This window comes from Notolabrus celidotus, chromosome 18 (genome assembly GCF_009762535.1).
Source record: "Notolabrus celidotus isolate fNotCel1 chromosome 18, fNotCel1.pri, whole genome shotgun sequence".
In the NCBI taxonomy this organism is placed as follows: Eukaryota; Metazoa; Chordata; class Actinopteri; order Labriformes; family Labridae; genus Notolabrus; species Notolabrus celidotus.
In genome coordinates this window covers 12,030,399-12,046,676 of record NC_048289.1, presented here as the reverse complement: position 1 = coordinate 12,046,676, position 16,278 = coordinate 12,030,399, and the positions used below count along the sequence as shown (strand labels likewise).

Sequence of the window (16,278 nt, the reverse complement as noted above, 5' to 3'; positions counted from 1 at the left end):
TCAGATTAAAAATTAACTCACGTTTATAAAAAAGTATGTGCTATGTTTTCACTTTCAGGACACCATAGTGAAGCAGCTGCAGTGTCTTCCTGCTTCCTGCTACCGCCGAGATGGAAAATAAAATCACAGCTGTGCTTTTGAAAGACTGCATTTCACTTAAAAGAACTCCCACACAGCTAAGCTTACAGGTGCAGCTATCAGACTGATATCAGCAGGCAACTGCATCACAGGAGCTGGCAGAGCACTATTTTGGGGGGAATTACCACAAACCTGTAGATGAAACTAAAGCAAAGAAATTCACCACAGAGCTATCTAAATTGGTGGCAACTGACTGAAGGCTAGTCAACATTGTGGAAGTGCTTATTCTGCATTTAACACACTTTTAAAACTATTAGTCAAAGTAACTTTAGTTCATTGTCAGTTTAACTCGAAGTTGGTGAAATGTTGTGATGCCTCGATATCCTGTGTTTATGTCGTCTCAACTACAGTAAAGTTTTCCAACTTACAAAAATTATTCCACTAAAATTAAGAATGTAAGTTGAAAGGATATACCTAACAATAAAAAATGAGCCAAATATAAATTGATAATTAAAATGTCATCGTATAGAGCAGTGGGTCAGGCTGTGGTCCCTATAGTTTACATCCCCATTCAGTAATGAATGGTTATGACAAAACAACTTAAATGTTAATGCAAGTAAACTAAAAGGTTAGAGGTATAAGGTAATTTGATACGGCAGGATTTTTTTTCTTGAAATAATCCAGATTTAACCCAACACAAAATCTCAAAATACCTTAACCTAACATTTTAGAGGCACTGACCTTTTTTTTGGATCAAACTATTCCTATTTATTTATAATTTGGTGAAGCTTGAGTAGTTTGAGGCTGTCTCCTACCTCTGAGTCATGGTTTCAGACCACAATGGTATAGCAGTGCAGCAGTTATTTGAACAATGAATCTAAAAGTTAAAATCATATAGTACATTTCCTTTGATTAAAACATCAACATACTAATGAAAAAACCTTTGCATTAACATGGACTTATAAAGGGTTTAGATATGCAAAATAATGAAATTTTACACATGAGATTTCTAAAGGGACTAAACGCCATTAACTATTGAAAATCAGTGATTAACCGAAGTTCAAAAATGAATAATTTGACAGCCCTATTACACTGCAATCAGTAAAACTAGAACTACCCCAAAATGGTAGTCAGAGCATAAAAAGTCTTTACAAGGCTTGGAAAGCATATAGTTGGTCTTTATGACTGTGATGCATCGTGGGAAATCTGAAAAATATGGTTAAAATCACAGAAACAGATTCAGAAAATAAGAGACGTGAAACATTTGTCTAATTGCAAAATGTGTCAAAGGAGCGTGTAAAATGTCTGTCAGTATTCAGAAAATTAATTGCAAGTTGGTTATCCTTTTAAGGAGAATTTAACCTGTAAGATAATCTTGATTGTAATCGTGTTTGTTTCAACTGATTAATATTCTACTTCAAGTAGACTTTAGTGAAAGTATAATTTAGCTTTGGACTAACTGCAGAACCTACAATGCAACAGCAGGCCATTTTACAAACAAATAAAGGTCACGTTCCTGAGTGGGCGTGGCCTGCCGTGACCCTCCCACTTCCCCTTCTCATAAATCCTTTCAAAGGCAGAGGCCAAAACCAAATTGGAAGGATTTATGTGTGCATTGTTTCTTTTGGTTCTTGAGAACAGTTTCTATTTTTCATCACTGAGATGAGGGCAGCGATGGTTTGGGGGGGGGGGGCGCCCGAGCAGAATCGCTCAGTTTGAACTTTGTGAGTTTGTTTAAGTGGATTTGCCTGTTGGGGCTGGTAAAGCATATTTCTTATTGTTGGATGGAAATGTCTGATGTCAGAGTGCTGACCCTCTGAATATAAATAACAAATCCAGGGAAAGATTCTGTGAGCTGAAACCAAAATAATTCACATAGTGTTTTGTTTAAAAATTAAATCAGCAATATGAATCATTGACAACATCTGGGGGGCTGGGAATTTTCTTGTTTTGACAAAATAATTATTTTCACATTTTTATTAACTAAATGGGGAAATAATGAGTCTTCTGCTTTTCTGTCTCTTATTTCATTAAGATTTGACAAATCTTTTGAAATTTGTAGTTTCTGAGGGGCTGATTTGTAGTTTTTAGGAGCTCTAGATATATTAACAACAATGAGTAAACCTCTGCAGACTAATTACAGCAGTTATTCTAATAGAAGCTGTAGCAGGCTGCATTTCCACTGAATTGAAATAAATTGACAGAAACCTGTTCCTCATTTTCCCTCAGACCTCCTGGACCCGCCTCTCAGGGGCGCCCTGAGGTCCCCGCACCCCAATTTGGGAATCTACCCTCCTTCTCATCCACCCCCTCCTCTCCCATTCTTCAGAACCCCACGGGGTACTCTGCCCCCGCTTCTGCGTCCAGACGCGGCGATGCAGGGGTTAACGTGGTGACGTGGTGCTCCTGAAGCGCTGACCCACGAGGGCAGCCTGTGGGGGCTGCAGGGGGGAAGAAGATGTGAGAACAGGAGAAAGCCGAGGTTGAGGTGCCGTTTGGGAAGGAAGGAAGGAGGAAAGAAGACTCCGAACAACCCCCGCGTTTTTGTAATAATTTCCAAACTGCAGATTCTTCCTGCGGCTCGTTTGTTTTACGCATATCCAGTAAAACAAGAATGGAAAGTGTGTGTGTTTGTGTGTTTTTAATGCACTGACTGCTTGGAGTCACTTCTTTTGTTTCTTTATTCCAGAGCGAAACACCGAAGCACACTGAGCTTCGCTGTCTGTCTGCGGAGCGATCACGGGAGATAAATTCACTTTTACGCACAGGCTTGTCCGGATCGTTTGGACTTGATCAGTGGCTGCGGGGCGAAACGCGCAGGAAAAAGCCGTGGACTCTTTAACGTCTGTGCTAAATGTTTATGGTGCTCTCTCACAATTGATCCCGTGTGTCGGCCAGCCGGTCATCCCCTGAACAAAAAATCTCAGAAACTCTGTATAGCAGCTAAATATAGCAGGCATTATTGCTGCTGGTGGAGATTTTTAAAAGGTGGGTAAACTGTGACCTCCAGGCGGCAATTAGCGCTCACATACCACAAATTTAAACAAACATCAGCTGAATTTTCTGAAAAGAAACGTTGTCTCTTTTTCTTTGAAACTATTCCCAATAAATGAAGTTTGTAAACACGGGAACGATCTCTCCAAGAAACCTCGGTGTCCATTGAGATAAAACTTTGGTGAATTCGGTGCAAATATCACGACTTAGAACGATGTACGTGAAAGGCCTCGTTTTACCCTCCTCCACCTCTTCCATGCATAAATTCAGTTCAGCACAACCACAATACAAAAAATATAACAAAACTAACCACACTTTAGCGAGAAAAAGCTGCGTGTGTGCCCAAAAGTGTCTGAAACCTACTTTAAGGTAATACTGTAAACGTTTGATGGTTAAGATGCGAGTGGGTGTATTCCGTGTGTGTAATAAGCTTCCTTGGTGATGTCCCTTTGCCCCCCCCGGATTAGGAAAAAACTAGAAATGCAAGAAAGCTCACTTGTAGAGTTAGAGAGACAGGGAGAGAAGATAAGAAGGAGAAGGAGAGAGTTTCTCCATCAATTTCCAGTTTAATGTGAGCACTTCAGCAGCATTGTGGGAAGAAGAGAAGAGAGAGAGGCAGATTGAGAGAGAGAGAGATAGAGGGAGAGAGAGAGAGAGAGAGAGAGAGAGAGAGAGTAGAGAGAGAGAGAGAGAAGGGGGACGCGTCCTCCAGACATAAATTTGCAGTTATACAGCCTCATGGAGACTCGCATCTACCAGGATCCGGAGCTTGTAGTCGGTAAAACCCCTGAGTGGGATAAATCCAGCAGAGAGCTAACGTGTTAGGAAGCGGAGAGCTATTAAGTCTTACATGTGAAAGGTCCGGATACAGCGTGAAGAGGAGAGGGAGTGTTTTTTTACCCCCGAGTTGTCAAGACTACGAGGAAGAGATACTTTTTGGTTAAATTTTTTGCTAAATCCATCGTTACAATTTGGTGGAGAAGGTCGTTTAATAGGTATTATTGATTTGATTACAATTGTCATTTATTTATTTCGCGAGGGCTTTCCAATATGCATTTTCCCACGTTTTTGGAAGTTATGATAAAAGATTTTGATTTTTGGATAAGTGAAGCCTGAAACGTTTTAAACGTAATTCGCCGTGTGTAATCGCGTGACCCAGGACTCAAATGTGTACCATAGAAAATTGAAGTAAGCTATGTTTATATATATCTTAGTGAGCTCTCAGAAAGTGTTGCTAACGCCCTAGCAGGTTACTTTTTTAATTTATGAGCTTAAACCTCGGAGAAAGTCTGCGTATTCCCCATCATTTTCAAATTTGGGATTATTTTTAATTTAATCCCAAATTTTCACAAACAATACAGACACACTGACATAATGCATGGACGCTTCGAGTTAAAAACTACATCCTCATCTATAAGTTAATGTAATGATGAAAAAGTTTAATCATTGGGGGCCTCTTAGAGTTGTGGGTGCCAAACTATCGACTCACACATGCATACAAATACACACACATAAACACCACACGCGGTGATTGAAGCATGTAAAGTGTAGCTCCCTTTAGTTTAGTTGAGCGGCTCTCTTGTTGGGTGTTACAGTGTGTCTGGCTTACTCGTGTTATATTAAGTTACACCGTGACACTGTATGAGGATACTGAGTTGCTGCTGCTCATTCTCACGCACGCACACATTTACACACATGAGCTGGTAGCATTGGCCATGTAGACGTTCATGAGAGCTGATGCACGACTTTTTCAGGTCTTATTTAAATTCTGGTTTAGTTTTTAAAAAAGGCAACCAAGACTGAGGCCAGTGTATGACAAACCCTGGATCAACGTACTGATGGGAAAAGTCTTGAAAATTTCAACTATAAACGTTTTCTTTCCTTTGTTTAAACTGCAATTAAATCCAATAACTACTTATTTTATTTCTACACTTTTGTCACAGTAAATTAAGGGAATAATTGAGGTAACATCCTCTTGAGTCAAACATGAAGTTCACTTCCAGACAATGTTCCTAAAACTTCTTCGTAATACTTGAACGCTGCTGCGTTCACTGTAGGGGTTCTCATAAATATTATATTTACTTGAATAGTGAAATAATTATTGTGAGTTTGGGTTTATTTCACAATTTTGTTGACGTTATTCTACAGAAAGGCAAATTCAGTTAATTGAAAACAAATATGTTGTGTAGTTTTGGCAGTGAGAAAAACAATACTGTCGATTATAAATTTAGTGGATAATATTTTTATTAAATTAAATCTGTATTTCTATGAAAATGAAGGTTACTGTAGCTAAATCAAATTTGTGATATCACTTTGTAATTGTTGTGGCTTATAGAAGTTTGACTTTTATCTGGCGCTGCTAGTGTCAGTACTGAAGTTTTACGCACGCTACTGTCTCTGATAAGGAGCTTGAACTCAACATTGAGTTATTGGGTTCTTTTAGCACATAACCTGTATACAAATATGTGTTCTGATGAAATAATCATTTACCAAATATATGTAAAAACAGTTAAACAGCAAAGTTTCCGAGCGGACAAGATGACTAAATTAGCAAAAATGTCTTTCTCATAACTTTTATGACATCTTCTTTTCTTCTTGTGCGACACTGTGCACGCGGATTCCTATAAAGAGCTTTGTTACAGAATATGGCTTTTTGTCGAGAGTAACCAGTTACAATTCTTGAGTAGAAATTGCAGAGGGTCAGCTGACCTCTTGACCCCTGGCCCGCAGTGGAGATACTGAGTATTAGATTGTTATTACACTATTATACTCTGTTATTACACTTCCAAGATTTGCTTTCCAATTTCAACAAGTCAGGTTGTATGATCTTTGCTGCTTGAATACACGAGAAAACCAATACGTTGTCTTAATTTCCTTCTCTCTCTCTCTCGTCTAGCTCTCTCTCTCTCGGTCTCTCTCTCTCTCTCTCTCTCTCTCTCTCTCTCCCGTGTGTGTATGAGTTTGTGTAGCCACACATTCTCTGGCAGAGATGGACATTTTGGGAGACACAAAACGCTGTCACACGTCAGGCACACGATTTATTTAATCCCATTATTTGCGTGTATAATATCAACATTTCACGTGCTGCTCAGCTCACTGGCTGTTAACATCATATTCTCCACCCCGCCTGAATATAAACCACACATAAAGCTCAGAGTGCAAACAGCGCGGGACGGCACGCTACGGCTGTTTACGTTCAAATGGTAATGATAATTAAAGCCTCCACCTGCGCGTGCTGATGGCGTATAAATAGATGGTGGCGCTTTCATGTCACCCATACAGGCCTGCTGGTGGTTACAGACGGAAATATGGCTGTGACAGGCACTCATTTGGTGCCATCATCTTCTTCCTCTGCTGCACCATCATCGTCATCTTCATGAAAAGGTGATGGAGCTTTTAGTCATTTACTTTATTTTAAAGTTTCTTTAGTTGTTTTAATTTCTTAAGTCAACCCTTGAGCGTTGCAACTCCTCTCAAGGAAACCTGCCAAGGTGATCAGAAATAGCTTCATGTCCTGCGCGTACAGAGATTGAAAGGTCACGTTGTTTGTGTGTCCAGTCGACTTCTGACTCCATCATGTCTCTGTCTTCTTCCTCTATGTGGTTATAGCTGCCAACGTTGTTTGTTGAGGTCCATATTTACAGTGTTTTTGCCCCAAAAAAATGCTCCCACATCACCACCGCTACACGCCCAGAGCGCACAGACCAGTCTTGTTTTCCATAAAGCTTGGCAGCAGCTACATCTCGCGTGCTTTTCTATTCTAATATAGCTCTATTGTCTCGTGGGGTTCCACCACCTTTACATAGCTGGACGTCTCTATGCTGTACTGCCTCTGTTTGGGAAATTCGCATCATTAAAGGGCGATCAGAAATATCTGGTGAGAATAGGATGCTTGCCCCTGTATGGAGGGCCTCCCGTGGAGACAGCTCTCCATTTGGAGCTCATTTAAAAGCAGCCTCGCCAATGTGTTTCCCGTTGACTGTGAATTATGTTTTTTTTTCATGTGGTCCTGCTTGGATGTTGAAAAGTTTATTCAATTAATGTTGGGGATGCAGGGGAGGGTATGGCGCCCACTTGAAATGCACTTTTTAATGTGCGGAAAATGGCTAATTCACCTTTTTTAAAGCACACATAACTCTTCGTAACTCCTACAGGGATGCATATCAACTTGAAATAAGCTCTATGTATAAAGCCAAGCTCTAGAATTGTAAAGCTATGACAAAATGTCTCTTACTGCATTTGTTTTATATTGTTATAATTTAATCTTTCATCATGGCGCCACATTTCCAGAGCAAAAAAGCTGACCGGTCCATCCAGCACAAAAACGGCTGGGCTGTATGTCTCCTTGCGCCAGAGGAAGAGTCTCGCGCACCGTTCTCGTGTGAGCGAAGAAAAGGGGGGAGGGAAAAAAGAAAGGGAAGAAGGAAGCGAAGAAGGGAAGGTGGAAAGTGTCAGTCAGGAACGCTTCATTGCTCGAGGACAATCCTCGCGCAGGACCGGTCTGTTTCAAGAGCAATCAGTCAATCCGCATTAATTATCTGCGCGCCCCCCGCCGTATAGGGTAGCTCGCGCTGGCACACGGACCAGAGGAGGCAGGAGCGTGTGCGTGAGTGTACATGTGTGTGTGTGTGTGTGTGTGTGCGTGCTTGCGTTATGCGCCCCCCCCCCCCTCTCTCTCTCTCCCTCTGCACACACTCATCCACACACGCACACCCAGCCCCCACCTTTTAAGTGAAAAAGAACCAATAAAAATCCGGCTATAAAAGGCTTTTCCTTGTCACTAAATAAATTAAATGCAGATTTCTGTTTTAAGTGGCGGACCCCTTTTGTGAGCTGCGGAACAGGATTCTTTATTGTCCCTCTGTCATTAGTCCTGAGGGCAACACTGTTTGGGGAGAGAACAGGGAAATTAAGGCGTTAATAGATAAATATGTATGTAGCCTACATTCAGTATTTTGACGTAAACGTACATTTATTAAGGATTTATTTTGTCTTGACCAGTTGGAATCATAAAACATGACGGCACACATTTTATTCAATTTACGTTTCAAGCAAAATCCTGAAAACACAGGTCTTGCCTATTGGGTAATTTCATCACTTTGTTACTAATTTGGTGGCCAGTGAATTATGCACTATTGAAAACTTGCTTAACAGTATAACGATAGTATCATTTTGGATCAAAGTACATGAAACACGGTTTATTTTTGTCTGTAATGTCTTTTTCCAGTCTAATTTATGCTGCAAGTATTAATTTCGCCGTATTTGACTGTCCTTGTGTGGAGTACCTGTCTATGAGTTTTCTTGTGATTTTTTTGGCACTTCAAAGATTCAAATCCACCAAAGATCATTCCAGGTTGTCCTTCTGTCTGTGCAACGTTCAATTGGGCTTTTATAATAAGGACGTTCATTTTAATTTTTTGGGAGTCTGTAGAATTTGGTGGACACACACTCAATCCTCACGACGTTGTGTGTGTGCGTGTGTGTGCGTGTGTGTGGGTGTGTGTGTGTGTGTGTGTGTGTGTGTGTGTGTTTGTGTGTGTGTGTATCCTTGTGTGTGGACACGTGGTGGCTGAAGCCCATTGCGGTGCTCTGTTGGGTTTAGGAATGTAGGTTGCTATGTGAAGAAGAAAGGAAAGCAACGATTATCTAATAACAAACGGGACATTTTTTCTCAGTGTGGCGTAATAAAAAGTACAACAGTATCCAATAATTTAACCATATGGATGAATACGTCTGCCACTACTTGCATGCATACAGTTTATATTCTATGAGCTTCACTCTCCTTTGTCTGTTTTGTGGGGGGCTGGACCAAAGCAGAAGAGTGAGTCTCAGTTTTACTGTAAAGGGACATTAGATTTAACAATTTTTCTATTCATGATGAGTAGCTGTTTCACTGTTGTTAGTTCTGGACACGTTCAGCGAAAATACTCACACAACGTTATTTATTAATGTTATTTTCATGCAGTGACATTGTATGTATTTTGCTGTGTTGCTACTTTTAAATAAATACTCTAAATATAAACATATGTTTACACGCCTCGAACTGCCATCAATTTGTATTCAGTTTATTGTATTATGTTAAGCCCCTGTCCAGTGTACACTAACCATATCATTTGTAATGCCACACTAAGATAATGTTCCATCAAGAGGCGTATTTGCACACGTTTACTTTTCTTTTTTAAAATCAATAACTGTGATATTTTTGAAAATACTTGTCACGCATGCTACATATCAGATGTAAATTTTCTTCAGTTCTACTGGAAATTACAAAAAAATATACATCTCTACAGCTCTGTATATCATCATACGTAGCCTAATTAATTAATTAGCCTAAATTGTACTGTTATTGAAGCTGACACCTCGAAGAGAAAATGGCGACTTTATTATTGAACTCTTTGCTATATAAAGTTTGAGTTAAGGTTTAAGACGCAGCATTGTAAAAAGTGAGAAAATAGCACAATTATCAATATAGACAGACCTATCGCCCTCTCTCCATCGCCTCTTTTGTTGACAAAAACTTTTCTCCATTCGTGTCAAAAAAGGAGCTCCCTCGAAGCAGCGTTGTAGCTGTTTTCCTGTTCGTGTTGCCGTTTCTCTCCTCCATTTTCTAAACACAAAGTTGTTATTGCACCATTCCTTAAATCTAGCCTCTACGTTAATACAACGTGTAATTTCCCCCCTTTTACCGTATTCCCTTTGATTTAGTCACTCTTGACTCTCCTTTTGCTCTGAGGCCAACGGAGTTCGCCGTGGGGGGCGCCTTGAAACCGCCCCTCCTTATCTCCTTTCATCGTTCAGCGCGGGGCCGCCTTGAAACCGCAGGGGCAGTAATTGCTTTTTTCAGGCAGCCCAGTGCGGACTGGCCAGCAGCCAATCAGAGCCTTGTTTACACTCGATGATTGACAGCCCACTGGCAACATGCCAGCCAATCGGGAGCCTCGCGGAGCCGAAGCTCTTGGTTTTAACCCTTTGCCTCCTCATATAAACAAACCTGGATGGGAATATTAGCCTATAGCAGCTCATATATTTCGACATGGAAACACACAAGCCCATATCCTTCCACTTTTAATTGGCTAAATTAGTGAACCGTGCGCGAGGCTAACCCCGGGGACAGTAATGCTTTCAAATTACTCAGTGATTCAATGTGCCATGTGTGTGGATGTGTGTGTGTGTGACAGAGACAGGTAAACAGACATACAGTCATAAAATGGAAAATCTTGAATATACTGAAGCCTGGTCTGTATTTATGTGTAAATTGTTTATATTCCCCCGTATCACATATGACCATGCATGGGCCTATATCTTTTTCAACTCTTTCTCCGCTACATTTCACACCCCGAGTCTCATCTCATGTCGTTCAAACAGATTCCTTTAAAGATAATAATTTGGTTGGATATATTGCATGTGGCTTCATGGACAAGAATTGGATTTCGTAAAATTCTTCAGTAGATGTACCCCAAGTACCTCAATAGACCCGTATTTTAATTTATATGCTTAACTTTTCACTGAACACTAAGCCATTGACTTCCTTGAAGTGTGCAAAAATGTTCTTCACTGCAAACACAGCCTGCATGTCCAATAAATGCCTTACAGATTTTAGCAAATAAGGATTTATTTAGCAAAACACATGCAGTGGGGTGAATTTTCCCTAAAGGAGCATCAATAAAACTATCACATCATCGCTGTCACAGAGCAAAATAACGCTCCACTCAGAGCACATTTGAACTGAGCTGCGGTGGGATCACACGGAATAAGCTAGATGCTGTTTGCTCTCCACCAGTGATCAGAAAGTGGAGGCAGCGCTGCACGGCTCCGGCTCCTCTCCGCCGAGCTGTGCCGCCTGTCTCCTCGCATTTGCTTGTGCACGCAGCGCGCCGAAGGGCTGCAAATCAAACGCCCGCCGATTTTTTCTCCGCGAATCCGGCAGCTTCCGGATTGGCTCGGAGTGTGAGCCAATGGGAGCGTGTGTTTACCGCCAAAGGGGGGAGGTGGAGGAGGTAGGGGTGTGTGTAGGAAAGGGTAGGGTGATGGGGCGGCGGTGGTGGTGGAGGGGGGCGCCTCACGGGCACGCTTTCACATTGTCGTTCTCAAACCAATAGGCCTGCGCGTTCACCCCTCCCCGCGCACACACCCCTCCCTCCCTCCCTCCTCCTCCTCCTCCTCCTCCTCCCGGCGTGTCTGAGTCTCCGGCTGCATGAACGAGCCTCGATTCACTACAAGCCTGAACTTCTACGCTGCGTCTCTCCCATACCTCAACTGAGTGCACAGCTCAGTCTGCAGCAGCATAGGATGTAATCAATCCCACATGTTTCACCTCTGCGACTCGGGGATATTACACTTTGAATATTTTTCTACTTTCTTTTTCATTCTACACCACTCGCCGCGCAATGGATATAACTTACCAGTGAGTAGCACATTATGTTATAGCTGTGTTTTTATAATCTTCAGTGATTGTGCTGAATGTCGATTTTTAAATCCAGTGCTGCATGCAGAGAATATGATCCATATTTGCCCTTTTATTTTGAAGGTGGTGCATCTTTTCTATGCCCCTTGCACTTAAATTCACTGTCATTCATTTAGAGAGTAAAATCGTAAAACAGAGACTATTATGATTCTTTTATAGCTCGCTAAATTATTACATGAAGAAAAGACGTATTCAGTATTTCTGATTTTTATTTATTTGAAGAAGTACTTGTCTGAGTATTACGGTATTTTGAGAGGTTTATGCCACTGTTTTTGTCCAGTCTGGAGCTCTGAGCTGTTCAGCGATGTGTGTGTTTGTGAGAGTGAGTATGAGTATGAGTGTGTGTGTGTGTGTGTGTGTGTGTGTGTGTGTGTGTGTGTGTGTGTGTGTGTGTGCGTGTGTGTGTGTGTGTGTGTGTGTGTGTGTGTGTGTGTGTCACTTTCTGATTTGACCTCTCTTCACAGCCAAATTACTTGTGTGTTTCTAATTCATCCTCTATTCAAACCCTCTCGCTTTTCATCGCGCTTTTTCAAGCCTGTAGTCTTATTGATTATAAATTGTAGATTATTTTTTGTTACTTTACCATTGTGTGTGAGCTCGTAAGTGTGTGTTAGAGAGGGAGAAAAGACTGAGGCAGTTTTATTGCAAACTGCAGTGCTCCCTCCCCTCTGTCTCTCCCTCTCCCTCTCTCTCGGTATGACGGCTGTGTAGACGCCGGGCTGTCTTCGGCTGTGCCCGGCTTGTCTATCCCGTTTAGCCGGCCACTGGACACTCGGGTTTCCTGTCCCATTTATTCTCTGTGACTTTACTTTATTGCTAAATTGTTGAAGGCAACGAGCTGGCCTCTGAACCTGAGCCACTTGTGAAGTGAATACCTTTGAATTCCCTTTTACATTTGGTCTAAAAGCGCACACATCTATGATTCAATAGATTTAACCCAAAAAGCACAAAACGAGATTCTTTACATGAAACTTTAGCTGCACCATATCCGTGGAACGCAATTGTTCGTGGATTTTCAGCTTTTTGTGTTGAGCCCATGTAATGCCTTTTTTAGCAGTATTGGATACTTTTGTTGGGGGATTTCATGCGGTGATAGTTTGACCCTTTGCAGGGCAGTGATGGTGAAGGTGCGTGCGTGTTTGGGTAGCGTGTGTGCAAGGGTTTGGGGTGTGTGTGTATAGGGTGATTGCGAAGGAAGACCGAACGCCTTCGCGCGCACACACACACACACACACGCACACACACACACACACACACACACACACACACACACACACACACACACACACACACACACACACACACACACAGGCTACATAAATGACAATTTTTCTCCCAAACTGTTAAGCACGAACTGCTCACGTTGTTGTGTTTGCGTGGCGCGCTAACACGGGATTTGGGTTCAGGTTTGTTCAATGTGGCCTGAGTGGCTCTCTGTTGACGTGGAATGTAAACACGAAGGACGTGTGTTTACGGGTTGAAAATTTGAAAATGTATAGACAAATGTCAGACGAGAGTGGTGTATGATTGATGTCCCGTAGAGAAGGGCCATTGTTTCTCACAGCCGAGGGGACAGGAGAGAGTCCATTTTGCCTTCCCAGTGCGCGTGCAGCAGCCTGCACTTCTCTCCTTTTATACGTCTATTTCGTTATTTTCAATTCTAGAAAAAGTAAAAAAAAAAAAAGACACGTATCCCAGATGCAAAGGGGAAATTAAATTAAAACTATGCATCCCCACTTTGGTGAAAAAATAGGCGAATCTTTTAGATGATTTGAGTGTTTTACACAGAGCACACTCACATTCAGGCTCTGTCAGTGCAGATGAACTTTGAAGATCCCCCCAAACATAATTCCTAAAAGTTGGAGTCCTTGGCTCTCGCTCTCTCTCTCTGTGCGTGTGTGTGTGTGTGTGTGTGTGTGTGTGTGTGTGTGTGTGTGTGTGTGTGTGTGTTTCTGTCTGTGTCTGTGTCTGTGTCTGTGTGTCTGTGTGTGTGCGTGCGTAAAAGAATCCGAGCTCATGCAGCCCATATTTTCCTGCACTTCATAAGCCCCTGGTCCACCAGAGCATTTGATATTTTCTTTGTTCCTTTATCGTTGATTCCTGGGAGGTGCTATCAGCATCTACACAGCGCTAGATGGACGTGCCATGCATTGAAAGGCCTAATAGATGGACTGCTGAGGTGTGTGTTCGCCTCTCTCTTCTTCTCCTCCTCTCTCTATCTGAGCGTCACATGGAGCCCTATTTAAGTAAATGACCTGGGCTATAAGGCATACATATAAAGTCGATGATTTTCCGAGTCCATTTCACTGTTTATTGCCTCGCTCTTTCGCTCTGGAGCAGAAAGGTGATGTGATTTGTGTTTGTGATTACAGTGTAGCCTACATATACTGTAAATGTAGCAGAGATGCATTGGGTTTGCCATTGCCACGAAGCGAGGAGGGTGAGTGGAAAGAAATAGCTGTTCCTTGGCCGTTTCCATTAAAAAACAACAACAAAAATGACAATCCTGGGAACAAGGGAGCCAAATCACAAACATACTAAAACTAAATGGGAAACAAGTTTGGAGAATAGATAAAAAATTGAGATCAGAAAATTCAGATTTAATGTATTATCGTCGTACATCAAACACTATTGATCCAAGGCAGGAATGTGCGTGTAAGGTTGCTGAATCTTATATGAGACACGCATATTTCTTGCGTTTTACTTGAATTTTAAAAATGAAGAATATACTTCAAGGTTCAGGGACATAGCCATGTTATAAATATTCGCAATGTTGATTAGATTTTATGAAAACTGAATATTAAAAGAAATGTAAAAAAAATTACACTAAAAACGACCAAGTAATAAAAGTGTGGTTCATTCATGTTTGAAGACTGGGAAGCAGATTTCAGTGTTAAAACTGCTCTCTTGCACTCTCGCCCAAAAGTCTTTAGCAAATGCTTTTCTCCGTTTTTAGTCCAGGAGCCCTCGAGGTCCAGCTTGTTTATGACCAGCCCTTGTTCCCTCTAAAGACTTAACAGCTCGTCCTTCATCGAGAGAGGCTTTTTTACCGCTGTGAACTCTTGTACTGTATATGCACCATTTGTTTGTACCTGAGCCAAATCTCCCCCCTTTCCTCTCCATTCTTTGCGCTGATAAAGAAAAGCTCCCGTGTGCGTTATTTGCATCGTGTTTGGTCACAGGATGAAGAGGAGGAGGAGGTGAGATTGCGAAGGCTTTTCTTTAGCGATATGTAATGATAAATCCACATGAAGTCAGTTTACCCACCTCTATCTACAAGAGTGACTTTAAAAAGCTCCACGTGCTGCGGTAAATCGAGGTAATGAAACTTAAAGAAATAAAGTAAAAGTAGTGAAAGTATGCAGACTTGGTCATTTAAGCGTTTTTGATGTAATATGAATTGCTTTTGTTGTTTGTCTAAACATGAACAGCGGCTGTCTCTCACTCCAGCCCTTTCTTCAGCTCTACATCCCTGCCTGGCTCATTATTGTCAGCGCTTTGACGCGTCTCCTGCTCTCTCCTTTGTAGGACATGACGGGGACTCAGTTTCTACCCTGCAAAGCCAAAACTCCGCTCAATGCGAGGGGAGCCCGAAGTTCATAAAAGGGATTATTTGCATCTGGGTGCCTGAGACCTTCGGTGCCTCCGGATTTTACTTTGGGATTTATCGCTTTTAAAACCGGGATGGAAAGCCGAGATTTTGCTCCTCCGCACCACCTCCTGACGGAGCGGAGCGCGCTGGTTCACAGTGCCGCGTCTCGGATGGCGCAGGGCGGCCACGGCGCCGTGCAGCACCCCGCTCACTTCCAGCCCGGGAAATACTACTCATCCCACCTCTCCATGGGTCCGCACTCAGGTCAGTGTTGAATGCAGCTCTTTTAAAGCGTGTGAATGAAAAGTGTGCGTTCAAAAACATCCAGATACTCTCTTTTGTTTGAAGCATATGTTCTGCATATTACAAACTTGGGAAACCTTGAAGCTCTTTTGGACGGGCGAGAATTTACTGCAGAAGGAAATTGCTCTGACTTTGTGGACGTTTAGAAATCAGCAGATGTGAGTTTTATGTTTTACTTAATTTGATGAACTGTTTATGACATAGAGGCTTTTGGTTTGTAGAATAAAAATAAATATGATTCATCAGTTTGGTTTTTCAGTTTCGCGTAAAAGCCAAACGTGAAACATGAAGTAGCCTTATTTACACCTTAAACATTTAGATTAACTTGAAATTTACAGCACCTACGTTTTTTGTTTTTAGAGTATACAACCTGCAAAATTTCTAATTTTTCCAAGATTGTTTTCCTTGATCACCCAGGGATTAATAGGCGTTTCCATTGGCGTAATCTTGTCATAGATTAGTATGGTTTCATCAATTAGTAAAGTACTAATCATTGCCATTTGATGTAATTAATTAGAATTAGGTAATTCCTCTGCTTATATTTCCCATTAAACAATAAATTAAAGCTATTAAGCTGAGCACGTCCCTTGTATCCAAAGTGTCTCTGAGGCTCTCGTAGTATGGGGGTGCTGGTGCTGGTTGGTACTGATCCCAAACTTTGGGTCTTGGTGGGTTTTGAGAGGAAGGGGAGAGTTGGCTAATGGAGGCGCGGGTAATACCAGAAAATCCGGTTTCTATATTGAGCGGGGACTTGACGGGGTGCGAATGGGTTGACAGTGCATGCATTAGATTTAACAAGTAGCTTTGGTATCCTGTCTCAATAGAGGGGGGCGGGGGGAAGGTGTGT

The 16,278-nt window shown here is 41.8% G+C and overlaps 1 protein-coding gene and 1 long non-coding RNA gene across 2 annotated transcripts in view; both read left to right on the top strand.

Annotated features, from left to right (window-relative positions):
- The first annotated feature begins 1,688 nt into the window (after positions 1 to 1,688).
- On the top strand, positions 1,689 to 2,699 carry LOC117830431. Its single transcript, XR_004634785.1, has 2 exons — positions 1,689 to 1,802; positions 2,308 to 2,699. It is a non-coding gene; the product is annotated as an uncharacterized LOC117830431 (long non-coding RNA).
- An 8,605-nt stretch (positions 2,700 to 11,304) lies between these two features.
- bahcc1b (BAH domain and coiled-coil containing 1b) overlaps positions 11,305 to 16,278 on the top strand; it is a 67,874-nt gene continuing 62,900 nt past the window's right edge. The window contains exons 1-2 of the mRNA XM_034707165.1: positions 11,305 to 11,476; positions 15,065 to 15,392. Of these exons, the coding sequence (XP_034563056.1) occupies positions 15,221 to 15,392 (172 nt within the window). The 5' untranslated portion in view covers positions 11,305 to 11,476; positions 15,065 to 15,220. The remainder of the gene's footprint in view (positions 11,477 to 15,064; positions 15,393 to 16,278) is intronic.